At 48.4% G+C, this 14474-nt stretch overlaps 2 protein-coding genes and 1 pseudogene across 2 annotated transcripts in view; 2 read left to right on the top strand and 1 right to left on the bottom strand.

Moving 5' to 3' along the window:
• PUM2 (pumilio RNA binding family member 2) overlaps nucleotides 1–14474 on the bottom strand; it is a 198401-nt gene that overhangs the window by 156004 nt on the left and 27923 nt on the right. The window lies entirely within an intron of this gene.
• Nucleotides 4240–5010, top strand: LOC142455567 (b(0,+)-type amino acid transporter 1 pseudogene; annotated as a pseudogene).
• On the top strand, nucleotides 5018–13618 carry LOC142455566 (b(0,+)-type amino acid transporter 1-like). The gene is made up of 4 exons (XM_075557261.1): nucleotides 5018–5032; nucleotides 7242–7375; nucleotides 12729–12856; nucleotides 13320–13618. The coding sequence occupies exons 1-4, from the start codon at nucleotides 5018–5020 to the stop codon at nucleotides 13616–13618; spliced, it is 576 nt and encodes a 191-aa protein (XP_075413376.1).

The raw sequence follows: 14474 nt of genomic DNA, 5'->3' as shown, positions 1-14474 counted from the left end.
CCAAAAGATGAATAGCCCATGTGGTGAGCTTCAGCCTTTATGACCCGGAGATCAGAAGAACTAGAGGGTGTCTGGCTACCACTGCTAATATCTCTGAGAGGGATTACAATAGGTGGTCCCAGATAGAGTGGGAGAAATTTATGGAACAACACTCTAATAAAAAGGCCAAGCTTTCTGGTCTGATAGAGACTGGTGGAGCCCCTGAGACCATGGCCCTTAGAAACTCTTCATGTTTAAAGCTGAACTCACCCCATGATTCAACTTCCAGACACATACTAGACAGGCCCATATGATGAGCAATAGCACCAAGGAGGTATACACACCTAAAACAATCAACCATAGGTGATTCGTCTGCCCAGGGATAAAGCTCAGAAGGAGGAAGGGCTAGTAAAGAAGGACAATGAATGGCAATGTTAAACATGGGTAAGAAGTAGGAAGTGTGCTGGTACTTTTGGGGATAACAATTAATATCACAAGATAAATAATAAAAATAAGAGCAGCCACCAATACAATGAAAACAGGAAGCTAACAGAGAAAAAGAAAGAAAAATAAAAGTTGGCTATTTGAAAAGATCAACATGGTAGTTATATAATCTGGTGTCAATTTGAGAGGATTATGAGTGAAGGGGTAGAGTTTACCTGTCAATCAGGTCATAGACAATGAGGCCTCTGTGTGGGCATGGCCTTCTCCTGAGGATTCTGGGAACTCCGGTATTTTCTCCTTAGAGGAGGGAGACACACTCTCTCTTCTCACTCCCTTGGAGACTCTCTACTGACAGGCTCACTCCCTGAGAGACATTTCTGAGAAGCCACATGAAGCTACCCAGTCAGAGTTTCAGAGCCGAAGGAACCACAGGGAGACCCCTGCCAGCACTGAGATGCTTACAATGCCATTGGATCCACAAGACCTCCAACCCACTGACCTGTGATCTTTCTGCATTCAGCATTATTGCATGTTTCATGAGTCTGAAGAGGACTTTGTAGATTGGTATTAGACATATGAGCGAATATTGGACTTAATCTGAACTGGGTTGGGATGTTTTCTCAATGTTAAATTGTTCTTGTATATAAAGCTCTTTTTTATACACATATGCACCTCCCTGGATTTATTTCGCTAGTCAACCCAGACTGACACAGCCAGTAAAACTGATAAAGTATTTAGCTGGGCTAACCAGGAAAAAAAGAAATGACGTTCTACTATATAAGTTTCCACTACATTGCAGTAAGTCAACATTATCTATGTGAAGAAATCCTAATAAAAATCAAACAACTCTGGAGATCAAGTCCCGATGGCCTTCTCTAATTGGAAATGTTCTGTGTGCATTGGCAAACATCAGCTCCGGGTGATGAGGCTGTCCTGACACCACGAGGAAAGGACGATTGGACGTTTCATGTTTGGAACTCTCCTGGACTCTGCTTCATTGTTTCTTCCTTTGGCCGAATTTAGTCAGGAACCTTTAACAATCATAAGTGGTAATTATGACTATTACAGTTTTCAGTGAGTTCTGTGAGTCATTTTTGCATACCATCAGAACAAAGAGTGGCTTTAGGGACATCACTATTTGCAATTGGTGTCAGCAGTGAGGGCAGGTTTGTGGATTACTCTCTTAACTTTAGTTTGGTAACTCACAATGTCCTGATAGATTTTGTCTCTAATAGAGAGAGTAGAAAACCACATGTAGTTCCAGATCACCATACCCCTTGCGGTTGAGTAAATACAGCAAATACAATTTGATTCCGCGTGACCTTCTAGGATGGGGTAGAACTGACTCATAGCCACTGTGCCGCTCAGGCTCCTTAGTTAGATATTAGTAGATTAAATATGATTAAGGGATCCTAGGTAGGCAGTTATCTTTCCTGAGCTTTTAAGATTCTTGTCTTCTTTCTTCTCAATTCCTTTATCTGCTTTTTTGGGGGATGGGGGGTGGGGGTGGTCTTCTTCTCTATCTTCTCATTGGGTGGGAAGGAATCTTGGAGGGCACTCTTGAATGTTGTAGGGCTTCTTCTCCGGGGATTTTCAGAGACAGATAGCGCCTCACTTTCTGGGGACCCATGCCAAGTTGACTTGAGAGCAGCAATGGGTGGGAGGCAGGGAAGGACACTTCCGCCCAGACCATTGCATCTGCCGAGGTTTTTATGTTACATTGACTGCCAGCGAGTGGATGCCGATTCATAGCGACCCTATGGGACAGGGCAGAGCAGCCCCTGTGGGTTTCTGAGATGATCTCTTCATGGGAGCAGAAAGCCTCATCTTTCTCCCTATGATTACATATGTACATTAAATACAAATAAGTCATGTCGCCAACTTGAGCTGGAAACCCTGTCTGGGAGGCTGGAAGTACCTGTCGTCTACTTTGGGAGCCACTCTCTTCACTCCACATGTTGGTGAGTTCTACTGTCTTTCCTGTGATCACACTGATGAAGATTCTATCACTCAAGATTGTGTAACTATAAAGAAAGATCGATGAAAAATATATAGCTGAACATTGTTTGCGTCTCTGAACAGTATAGATCGGAATATCTTTAAATAATGAATGGAATGTTGTCTATTGATGAGCAAAAGGAATCATTAAATTGATATGTTTCATTCTCCAGTCTTATTGCTTCTGGAATGAATTCTAGTCCTTGCTCCCTAGTTGACTTGTTAATCAGATCGTAATGACTAATATTCATGGAAAGCTTACTATATGTCATAAATTATTATAACTACTTTACTTGGAATTGTGGATTGAATTATGCCCCCCCCCCCGCATATTTATTGAAAGCCTAGCCATACACTGTCAAGATCCGATAATGTGATTTTAATCAGCTGGCCTTGGGCAGAGCAGATCACTGCTGTAATCTAATGTAATCTAATCAACCAGCCGGTTGAAGTCATATCAATGTAGAATGAATTCTAAATGTCATCAGTTCTAAGTTATAAAAAGAACAGAGTAGACGCAGAGGCCCACAGGAGGGAAGATAGAGATGGAGATCATGAAAGAACACCTGGGGACGCTCACTAGGAAGGGATGAGCAACTAGATCTCTGTTCTTTCAAATTCCCACTTGCAATATTTCTATTCTGACAGCACTACAAAACGAAACCACACGGGCATCCTATTTAATCTGTAGAGCAACACTGTGGGGCAAATATTATTATATGAGAGATAAGGTGTGATTCAGAGATCTTGCCCAAATTAACATATCTGTGAGGCAACAAAGCTTGGATTCGGACCCAAATGATCTCATTCCAGAACTCTTAACCAGCTGCTTCCCTGGGAACCAAGCTCTGTCTCAGCTTGTCTGAAACCTCTTCTTGGATTTTCCTGGCTCTTTGTCAGGATAGGTCTCATGTCGTTTTAATTTCAGGCCACCTGCATTGGCATTCTTGTTTCCCAGTAGCTTGTTAAAATTTTAAAGAGCAAAGACGTCACTCTGAGGACTAGGTGTACATGATCCAAACTACGATATTTTCGATCGCCTTATACACATCTGTGGAAGCTGGACAAGGAATGAGAAAGACTGGAGCAGAATGGGTGCGTCTGAATGACGGCCTTGGTGCAAGTACTGGATGTGTAGCTTGGACTTTGGGCAGAACAAACAAGTCTGCCTTGGAAGAAGAATCTCCAGAATGCTCCCTGGAAGTAAGGACAGTGAGAGACTTCATCTCATGGACTCTGAACATTTTATTCAGGAGGACTTGCTCTGGGAAATGCTAGCCTGCTCGGTGGAGGGTCAGGGAAAAGGAGGGAGACCCCCAATGAGATGGATTGCCACAAGCTACAGCAATGGGTTCACCTCTAACAATCGTGAAGACCAGCTAGCGTTCTCTTCTGTTGTGTACAGGGTGATTATGAGTCAAGACCACCTCGACGGCCCCTAGCCACGATCATAAAAACAATGCTGATCTCTTACACTACTCCTACAGAGCCCTTCTCTGCTCTCTCACACATATTCGCTATGAAATTGGGCAACAGGGATTTATTTCTATTACAGCGCCTCTTTTCTTGACCTTTCACAGGTTATATTTGCAAACTTCTCCTGCAAATTACCTGCCCTGGGCTCCGAGTCAAACAGGCGCCGAGCAGATCAGTGAAGGCACAGTCTCTTCTATACACTGCGTCCTGGCCCTTTGGTCCGTGGCTCAGATTCGCCTGTGCTGCTCTAATCATTAACTCATACGAAAAGTCCACGACATGACCAGGTGGCACAGTCCATGGCCCTGGTCCGCCAGAGGCAGCATCTCTTTCTACCCTGAGATGGAGAGAAGCAAGGATCGAGTTGGCGGTGAGGGGGTGGAAGAGCAAGAGCCAGGCGGTGGGACACAGGGGCTGAGGCTAAAAAGGGAGATTGGCCTGTGGAGTGCTGTCTCTCTGATCATTGGCTCTATGATCGGCTCTGGCATCTTCATGTCACCACAGCGGGTGCTGGTCTACGTGGGCAGCCCTGGAGCCAGTCTTTTGGTTTGGGCAGCCTGTGGTTTCCTGGCCACACTGGGGGCCCTGTGCTACGCTGAGTTGAGTGCCTTAGTTCCTGAATCTGGCGGGGACTATGCCTACATCCTGCGGACCTTTGGCTCCTTGCCAGCCTTCCTGGTCATCTATACATTTGTCTTAGTCGGCAGACCAGCGGCCATCGCTGCCCTCTCGCTGAGCTTTGCGGAGTACGCGGTAGCTCCCTTCTACCTGGGCTGCTCCTCCCTGCCCCAGGTTGCGGTGAAGGGAGTGGCCGCCGCCGGTATCCTGCTGCTGATGTTGGTCAACTGCTGGAGCTCGCGGCTGGCCACCAGGCTGATGAACGTGTGCACCGTGGCCAAAGTGCTCTCGCTGCTGATCATCGTGGTGGGCGGGGCCGTCGTGCTGGCTCAGGGCCAGGGCCACAAGGAAGTCCTTCTGCACGCCTTCCACAACACAACGCAGCAGGCGGGTCGCTTTGGCCTGGCCTTCTACCAGGGCCTGTGGTCCTTTGATGGCTGGAATAGTCTCAACTACGTGGTGGAGGAGCTCAGAAATCCACACGTGAGTCCGTGATTCCGTGATGTCACCTCTGGGGGTGAGATTTCCAAACCTCCGCAGTTCCATTAAGGTTGGTCGGGCTAACTCAAGACTCCTGAGCATTTGGGCTGGACACCTGGGCATCCCTCTGGTACTCATGGGAGGGTAGGATGAGAGGCTGCTGTCTACCTCTAGTAGTCTCAACAATGATGTAAATCATAACTCCTCCCATCAGCTCAGCACTTTGCAGGATCACACCCAAGGTCTCATTTTGGTATCCTGTCTGGAAAACATTACCACCCCATCTTTCAGATACAAGAAACGGAGATGGAGAAAGATGAGGTGGTGTTGAGACCCTAGTACTCACGAGAAGCCCTCCTTGGTGTCAGCGTGATATTTCTCTATTGTTCTTCCCACAAGAGGATAGGGGATCTTTCATTCACAGTTGCCATCACAGACAGAGCCCCGTTTGGGACAGGGAACGGCCATGTCCAGTCTGACTTCCCCCACCTGGGAGCCTAGGATTGAGCACTCGTTGCCCAGGTTTGCAGAACAACTTGGGACTCAGTTGCAATATTGAACTTTTGGGTTACGATGGATATACTTGTTTGGCAGGGCATTAGTTCAGATTTTGTGATCTTTTCCTCCCTTCTCGTAGAACACATAAGAGCCGCCAGTCTGTTCTTCCGATGCTCTTGGAGTCCGCTTAAGGGCCATGATAGCTTTCAGGGTCTCAGCGAAGAATCCCTGGAGGGAGGGATTGGGAGAAACTGGCAGCAGCTTGAAGGGTGAAATTCAAGAGCATAGAAAGAAATTGGGGAGACAACCAGAAGTCCACTGGTCTAGCGCTTATTTTCACATGAAAGTCCTTGCACCTCTTTCTTTGCTTTGTAAAATAAGCATCCTCAGAGCTGAGCCTGCCTATCCCACAGGGCGTTGGGACGTAAATGAATTCCATTACCGATGAAAAAAGGCTAGGACTCATAACTTTAACTAGCTGAACAGGGTGACTTTCAAGTGAGCTAAACTGAGTTTTCAGGCTGGTTGAGCGTGGGGATGGGGGGCGTGGGGCTGTAGAGCAGGGGTATTGGCTCATTCGGTTCACAGGGGCTGGGTCCCTCCTGGCCTGAATCCAGGCCCTCTGGCTTAGACCTGACTGAGGGAAAGAGCAGTAGGGCAGGCTCCCCATGCCGTAGAGCAGGGATCGGAAACCTTTTTCTATAAAATGTCAGTTAGTCTTCCTCACAATGTATGCTGTCGTGGGGCTGCCATGACAGCCACAGAGGGACAAGTGAGGGTGATTATGCTCCAAACAAATTTTACCTATAAAAACACCCAATGGGTTGGACGTGGTCAATGGGCTACAGTTCACCAGCACTTGCTATAGGGCAGGGGTCCTCAGACCTTTTAAACAGGGGGCCAGTTCACTGTCCCTCAGACCCGTTGGAGGGCTGGACTATAGTTTATTTTTAAACTATGAACACATTCCTGTGCACACCGCATATATCTTATTTTGAAGTAAAAAAACAAAATGAGGCAAAAACTCCCGGCGGGCCAGATAAATGTCCTCGGTGGGCTGCATGTGGCCCGCAGGCTGTAGTTTGAGGACCCCTGCTATAGAGCATTTAAAGAAATGGGTTGGGGCGGAGAGTCATTCCTATTTGAAGTTCAGGCACTAACACTGCCCTTGGAAGCACACCTGAGGGGTATCTTTGTTAGTTTCACACTATTTTTTTAAGAAACGGAAGGACTTCGGTCAAACTAATGCCAGCCTTATGCCTTGGGGCCCTGGCATTTGAGTCCTTAATTAAGATACCCCAAATAAAACTTCACTGTTTTTCAGATGCCTTGGTCAGAAACCTGTCTTTGATGTACACAGAGCTCTGTAATTGTCCCAGCTCATTAACTAGTGGGTAGGCTGCCCAAGATAAAGTCAAGTTTAGAAGCATAACCTGTCCCTCCCCTGGGACTTGGCATGGGGCTGGGTCATGCTTGGCAGGTGCTCACCTCGCTGAGGACACCCATGGCTCACAGAAAGGAGAACCCAGGACTTTGCTCCCCTGGTCCACCTTTGCTTCCAGCGGCTGCATCTCAGCCCAGGCAGAGTCATACGTTCATGAATGAAAAGAAATTAGCTAGCATGGCCCACCAAGGCCTGCCATGATGCTTTGTGCCCAAGATGAGAACATTATGCTGTTGTACTTGGTTTAGGGGTCTGAGAAAGACCTGATTGGTGACCATGTGGCCTCTTTTCCCTGTTTCTGCAGCGGAACTTGGTGTGGGCTCTGATGATTGCCATTCCCCTGGTCACCTGCCTATACATCTTGGTCAACATCAGTTACCTGCTGGTGTTGTCACCCAGTGAGATCCTCTCCTCGGATGCGGTGGCTGTGAGCTGGGGGTGAGTGAGTCACATGGGGCATCCCTCGGACAGGGCTGCGCTCTTACTCAGGCGGTAGTCAGGGACTCTGATCCACATAGTCCTGAGGATGGGGTCTCCCTCTAGTGCGGCTCAAACCCCTAGATCCTGGGTCTAGAGTCTAGACCGGTGGTTCTCAACCTTCCTAATGCCGTGAGCCTTTAATACAGTTCCTCATGTAGTGGTGACCCTGTATGTGGGTGTGTTTGCATGTGGACACACCCACCTGGAGATGGATAGAGGAATGGTGTCTTGGTTCCTATGACCATGGGAAATATGGTCTTAGGTGATCCCCAAGGGGTTGTGACCCACAGATTGAGAACTGCTGGTCTAGACCACCCTTTCCTTTTCTTCTTAGGCCTCTCAGGGCACATTGTCAGGATCAGGATTCACTTGACCTGTTCTTGACTACACCTTTGAAATCCTTCCCAAGCACCTCCTTGTGTGTTGGCCTGGGATGACCACCACTGTGTGCTCAGCTCTGAGCTGGTCACTTTTAGGCTTCAGTACTGAGCTCTAGAGCTATTCTTGTTGGTCTCGTGTTGGTCTCAAGCTGTTGGGGGTGCTGATCCATGGGTGTGACCTCTCCTCTTGAAGAACTCATAGGTTACCAGAAGAAATACCCATGTTGACCATGTCTCAGGGGAAATGATGTGCTCTAGGCTTAAATGCTCTGGAGGTTCAGTGATGTGAAGGCTGCACCAGACCACCTGGACTTCTTAGAAGAGGTGGAGGCATGTTTCCATAATTCAGTAACAGTGGGCTGGCTGAGAGATGGTGGAGCAATCCCAATCTGGAGGAAGAGCACAATGGTGGGACTAGGTAGAGGGTGACAAGTCGATGAAGCCAGTGGCTTATTTGCAAAAATAAGTGCACTTGGGGATTCTGGAGAAGGATCTAGGGGCTACCCGAAGGACTTTGGAAACCAAGCTGAGGAAATCAGGTAATGATGAAGGACATGGGAGTCAGGATTGGGTTGGAGTCAGCAGTGGGGAGGGACCATGTGATGACCACAGAACCAAAGCATGAGGTCACCTCTGAGCAGGAAGGCTCAGGAAGGGAAAGGGGCATTGATGGGAGGAGGTCTCAGATACAGACCAAGACAGAAAGACCAAGGATGGGGTAGGGAGAAGGGCTAGATGGGAGAGCATGAGGGCAAAGAGAACTGAATATAATGGCACCCGTAGGGGTCAAACACAGCACAGGTGACAGATCACAGAGTGCTCTGGCAGAGTCAAAGAAGGGGAAGGGCAGGAGAGGAAGATGCCATCTGCTTTGTCAGGTGCTCCAGGCATTGCCAGGGCAAGGGCTGGGGCCACAAGAGATGATGCTGGACACAGAACACAGAGCATCACAGAAACACAGACCAAATCAGAGATGATCAGGGAAGGTCTTGCCCAAGTTCCAAGAACCAGACTGGACTGCCAACAGAAGGCCTGACTGTATGGGATAGGAAATTGTGCTTTGAGAAAGGCTTCTTGGATACATGGACTTTGGGCTCTGGGCAGACAGCCTGTCTGGGAACTACCAGGTGCACTGCACGAACCTGGAGATAACATTCTAAGGAGGGCGGGGGGTGAGGACAGGGGGGCATCATCGATGATATGGAATGTTTATCTAAATTTGAATTGCTTGTTCCATTTCATAATGCAACCTCTCAGCCTTCCAAGCTACTGCTGGATTTCTTTGCACTGATTGATCTCTGTGTTGTCCTAGAAAGCAAGTTCTAGGGGCCTGGGGATGGCTGGTGCCTGTGGCTGTTGTGCTCTCTGGATTCGGTTCTGCAAATGGGGCGTTCTTCAGTGGAAGCCGTCTATGCCATGTGGCTGGACGAGAAGGTCACATGGTGAGAATTGGCATCTGGAATGGGACAAGGTAGTCGTAGGAAGGGTGCTGGAAGGACCAAGAAACGAAGTCTCTGATCCAAAGTCTAGCACTGAAGCCAAACCAGACTTTCCCCATAAGCTAAATCCCCCTTTCCTTTGGAAAGGTATTCAGCTGTTTTATCATCTCACCCCCAAACTCTAGTCCTTTTACAACTAGGTTTTTGGAAGAGCACAGAACTGGGTCCCAACATGGAGGTTGTGGGTGATCCAGATGTTTGTCTCCAGCACCCAAGCAAGAATATTGGGGAGGAGGGATGGGGGGTTGTCAATGTATACCCTCTGGGCCTTTCCCAAGGCTGTCTCTGACACTCTAACGCTTTTGCTTTAATAATGTTAAATAATCGCCAGTCCCAGATTCTCAGTAGCTTATATCAAACATGCTCATGAATCGAATTGGTCAGCTATGGCTCAACTTCAGACTGGAAGTTGTTTTGCCATCTCAGAGTCGGAGTTTGATCCTATCACAGAGCCCTAGGATAATGTAGTAGAGGCAAGCTGGGGCATTTTAACCTATAGCAGGTGTCAGGGACACAGGGGACCAGGTATGTGAGCCTCGTCTAATGTCATTCCTGCTCACATTCCATTGGCCAAAGTAAGTGACATGGCCAACGTCGACACCAGAGGATGGCAAGCTATAGTTCTTCCACAGAGTTTAACAGAGGGACATTAAATATTTATAGAATAATGCAAAGATTAGTAATACACCGAATAATGCAATAACACAAAGACTAACACAGTGTACAACAATCACCTAGAATTCCATCCCATGAGCCACCCATAGCTACCCAAACTCTTTTCTTCCCCTCCCTGTCCCTCTTTCAGTTTGGGGTAAGATGGGGAGGAAGAGGAAGTCGAAAGACCTGGGCAGGCATCTGCTAAATCTCCCCATATCCAATTCCACATCCAAGGCTGTTGGCTGGCATGGAGGTAGAGAGCCTTGGACCCCTTTCCCAATCCATGTCTTGGGACTGATCATCCCAGAGGTGAACCACAGAGACCTACCTCTGGAAGCGAGAGTGACTGCTGACAGCGAGGTTGAGCACTCCAGTGACCAGAACGCACGAGGGGAGGTGGAGAGCTAGGTGCTTCCCTGGGCCCATGCTCACCATTGCCCTCTTCTTCCTCCCAGCCTCGCCTTCTGTCCATGGTTCATGCGCATCGCCTCACCCCCTCCCCAGCCCTGATGTTCACCACCGCGGTGGCGTTGATCCTGATCATCCCAGGGAGCTTCAGCGCCATTGTGAACTTGTTGAGGCAAGTGCATCTCTGCTTCAAGGTCAGGTATTTGGAGTCCCGGATGTGAACATACACACAGACACGTGCACACTCTTGGAAGCCCGGGCGTATCACCCTCATACGTGCACAGGCAGGTCAGCTATCCTTCCCCACCACGTTTCCCAAACAAGATGTGACTCCTCCCCTGACAACCATTATTTTTCCAAGAATGAAATGGATGCTGCAGGACATCAGGAGGAGGATGGGGAAATGCTTGTGCTGTTCTTGTCACTTTTGTGGTGGTGGTGGTGGGGGTGGTGGTGATGAGGGAATTTCAAGTTGCTAAAAGAGAAGATTATTCCCTTATTCTGTCTCCAAGCTAATGTTCAGACACATTCGGGGATGGTCAGCACCACTTTTCTTCCTTGATCTCTCCGTGTGGGGTCTGAGCCCGAGGGGCCGCCCCACGGTCAGGCTTTAGGCACAGCCAGTCCCTTCATCAAAGGGAACTGGTGTTCTGACCGGCTTTCTGACCTTCCCTGGGGCACCCAGTTAGCGTCGTCTGACTTCACTAGCAGCAGGTTCACTGGGCTCATCTGTACCGCTGGGCAGGCATCATATCTGGCTGCAGATGGAGTTCAAAGAGTAATTAAAAAAATACACCTCATGTGTTCCCTCCCTTTGTTGCGATAAGTATAACTAATCTTCCGGGACTGGAACGGCACGCGAGGTGATTTTCTTCGGAACCATAGGGAACAGACGTGGTTTGCTCTTTCTATCTTTTTTCTCCCTCCCATGAGAAAGGAGAAAATCATCTTAGGATGAGTCATTATAGAGGGATCGAATGGTGAGTGTTGGGTGTTAACTGTCTTCAGGCTGAAACTATCTAGAGCAGTGGTCCTCCACCTTCCTCATGCCGCGACCCTTTCATACAGTTCCTCATGTTGTGGTGACCCCCAATCACAAAATTATTTTCGTTGCTACTTCATCACTGACATTTTGCTACTGTTATGAATCATCATGTAAATATCTGATATGCAGGATGTATTTCCATGGTTACAAATGGAACATAATTAAACATACCTATGTACTTGAATATAAGCCGACCCGAGTATAAGCCGAGGTACCTAATTATTACCTGGGAAACCAGAAAAACCGATTGACTCAAGTATAAGCTTAGGGTGGGAAATGCAGGATGTGAATTAACACAGAGACCAGAGGGCAGAGACGGAGCACAGCCACAGACACATCCTTACCAGTTCAGTTGCCGGCTAAGTGAATCACTACGGGTGCTTCTGCCAATTGTAGCCGTCCAGGTCATAGGACGGCTCTGATTGGTTAGATGTGAGTAAACAAACATTCAAAGCCCCGCAGTGTCAGCGGGGTTTTAAATAAACAGCAGAGGAATGGCAATCACCCGTGAGATGTTACACCTTGCTGGGGTACCACTGACCCGTGTATAAGCCGAACCCCAGTTTTTCAGCACATTGTTTGTGCTGAAAAACTCGGCTTATACAGAGTATATACAGCAATTAAAACAGTGATTAATCACAAAACAATATGTAATTATATAGTATGAAATATTTGTTTTCTGATGGTCTTAGGCGACCCTGTGAAAGGGTCGTTTGACCCCCAAGGGGGTTGCGACCCACAGGTTGAGAACCGCTGGTCTAATGTGACTGTGAGTCTCCAAGCACAGAAGGAGAACTCTGGAATGATCTACTCCAGTCTTGACAGCCTCAAGGGATGGCCTCATTCTGAACCCTGCTCTGAGGTTGCATGGAGTTTCCATTAGAGTCACGTCAGCCTGGGAAATGCAGAGACGCAGGGTTGGTCTGGGGGTTCGCTGAGCCGCGCAAAGTTATCAGCTTCCAGGAAAACTACTGGGGGGAGCATCCACTTCCCTGAGAGCTCACCAGCCAATCCAATCCTCTCTCCTTCTTGAGAACAAACCGCTCCTCCTTCCCTTTGAACATCGCCCATGCAGGACCGTCAGAAAGTCTGAGCTGCGGGCCCTCTCGGGGACTAGGCTTGTGAGAGTGCCACTCTGTGCCCACAGAGAACCCTGGCAGGAATGGGTTAACGTTGACCCTCCCTACAGTGCATTCTTGTATTCGGCCCTCCAATCTGGCCTCCTTTGCTCTTTAGTCCATCAGGGTAAAGAGCTTGGACTCTGTAGGTTCCGCCCCTCTGTGGAAAAGTCTGGTCATGATCAGCTGATGTTTCTCTTTCAGCCTCACAGCCTGGATCATCTACGGAACCTCCATTAGCTGCCTCCTTTACTTGCGGGTGAAGGAGAAGCATCTTCCAAGACCCTACAAGGTACACTTTAGGATGGTCATTGAGCTTCTCCACTCCCAAGGCAGGTCTTTGGGCCACCTTCCCAAGGCAGGTCAAGACTCCAAAGGCATATGTAAGAGTTTGTCAATCTCATTAAGTTTGGTACCAGATTTCCATACTTTTCTAAAACAAGGGGTGGCATGATTTGCTGGACGACAGCCTCTTTTCTAAGAACAAGACTTGGGGGAGTGAGGGACAGCCGAATCACCAGGCATTCACCCTGCTCGCTAGGACCAGTTTCTCCTCGGGGGAAAGGACCCTGAGGTAAAACTACAGGAGACCGATGCGGAGGCTGAGACACATGGGCACGGTTGGGTTCACAGAGAATCCTGCTAGGTCCTGCACCTCTGCTCCCTGGAGCGCCCCTTCAGCTCAACAGGTGGAGTAGGCCACCTGGACTGGGACGGGAAGCTAAGAGTTTGTGTCAAGTTGAAGCAGCAGGCAGCAGGCATATTCCAACATCCTTGCTCCCCGATGCTATCTAGGTCCCAGGGCCAAGTATATGCCTGTTCTGTGCTCCCTGCAGGTTCCCACCGTCATCCCGGTCATTATGTTCCTGGCTTCTGTCTTCCTGGTGCTGGTACCCATCATTGACCATCCCGAGATGGAGTTCTTTTACCTCTTCCTGTTCCTGCTCAGTGGCTTCCTGGTGTATTTCCTGTTTATTTATTTCCACTGCCAGCCCAAGTGTTTGCAGATGGCTACCCTGCATCTCCAATTGCTCATGGAAGTTGCTCCAACCATGAGAAATGCTCACGGAAGAACTGAATCGGCTCTGCATTGACCTCTTGGATGCAAACATCTCTATTGTCACAAAAGTAGCCACGGCAGGTCTTTCACAGTTGATTCAACATCATTGTAATAAACTCCGTAAGTGCCATAATGGTGTGGTCAAGAACTTTTGAGTTATTCACCCCACACAACACTGGCTTCTCTAAGAACTGGTCCTTCAGTGGCTGCCTCTTTGGGATACGGCTGTTTGTAACCCAGGTGAGAGTGTGGAATTAGCATCTTGGGATCTGGCAAGAAAGAGAAAGACCCGCGATGAGATGGATTGACACACCGTGGCCAACAGTGGCTTCAAACATAGGAGTGATGGTGAGCGTGCCTAGGACCAGGTAGTTTTCTGTCCTGTTGTATGTAGGGTTGTATGAGTCAGAACCAACTTTATGACCACTAACAACAATTCTGCTTCTAATGGTTTCATGCTTTGAGGAACTGTACATCTCAGGAACTTATCATTAGGCAATTGCAACCAAATGGGAAGATCACTGAGTGGAGAAGAATGGAAGAGTAATCACAGTGCGATGGGGCTGAGAAATCATGTGGCACCAAAGAGTTAGAGGGGAGATTCTGAGAGGGTAGCAGCCTTGATCCTGGACTGTCCTCCAGTTCGGGTCCGTGCCTAGCTGGTGCTCACCTGCCATTTGGCCATCCTTCCTGTTGTTTGATCATCTGGCACAACCTGAGATAAATAAATCCCCCAGGTTGGCCCAAGTGAGTTAGAGTGGGTTTCTATTTCTTGCCGCTAGAAGGCTCTGCCATGCCTTCCCGTACAGGAAGACGTGAAACTTCAATGACAGGGTATGGTCACCAACTGGATGGAACAAGGAAAGATGCAGAAGACGTGTCTCTGGGAA

The sequence above is a fragment of the Tenrec ecaudatus genome, chromosome 8 (genome assembly GCF_050624435.1).
Source record: "Tenrec ecaudatus isolate mTenEca1 chromosome 8, mTenEca1.hap1, whole genome shotgun sequence".
NCBI lineage: Eukaryota > Metazoa > Chordata > Mammalia > Afrosoricida > Tenrecidae > Tenrec > Tenrec ecaudatus.
This window is presented reverse-complemented; position numbering and strand designations above follow the sequence as displayed.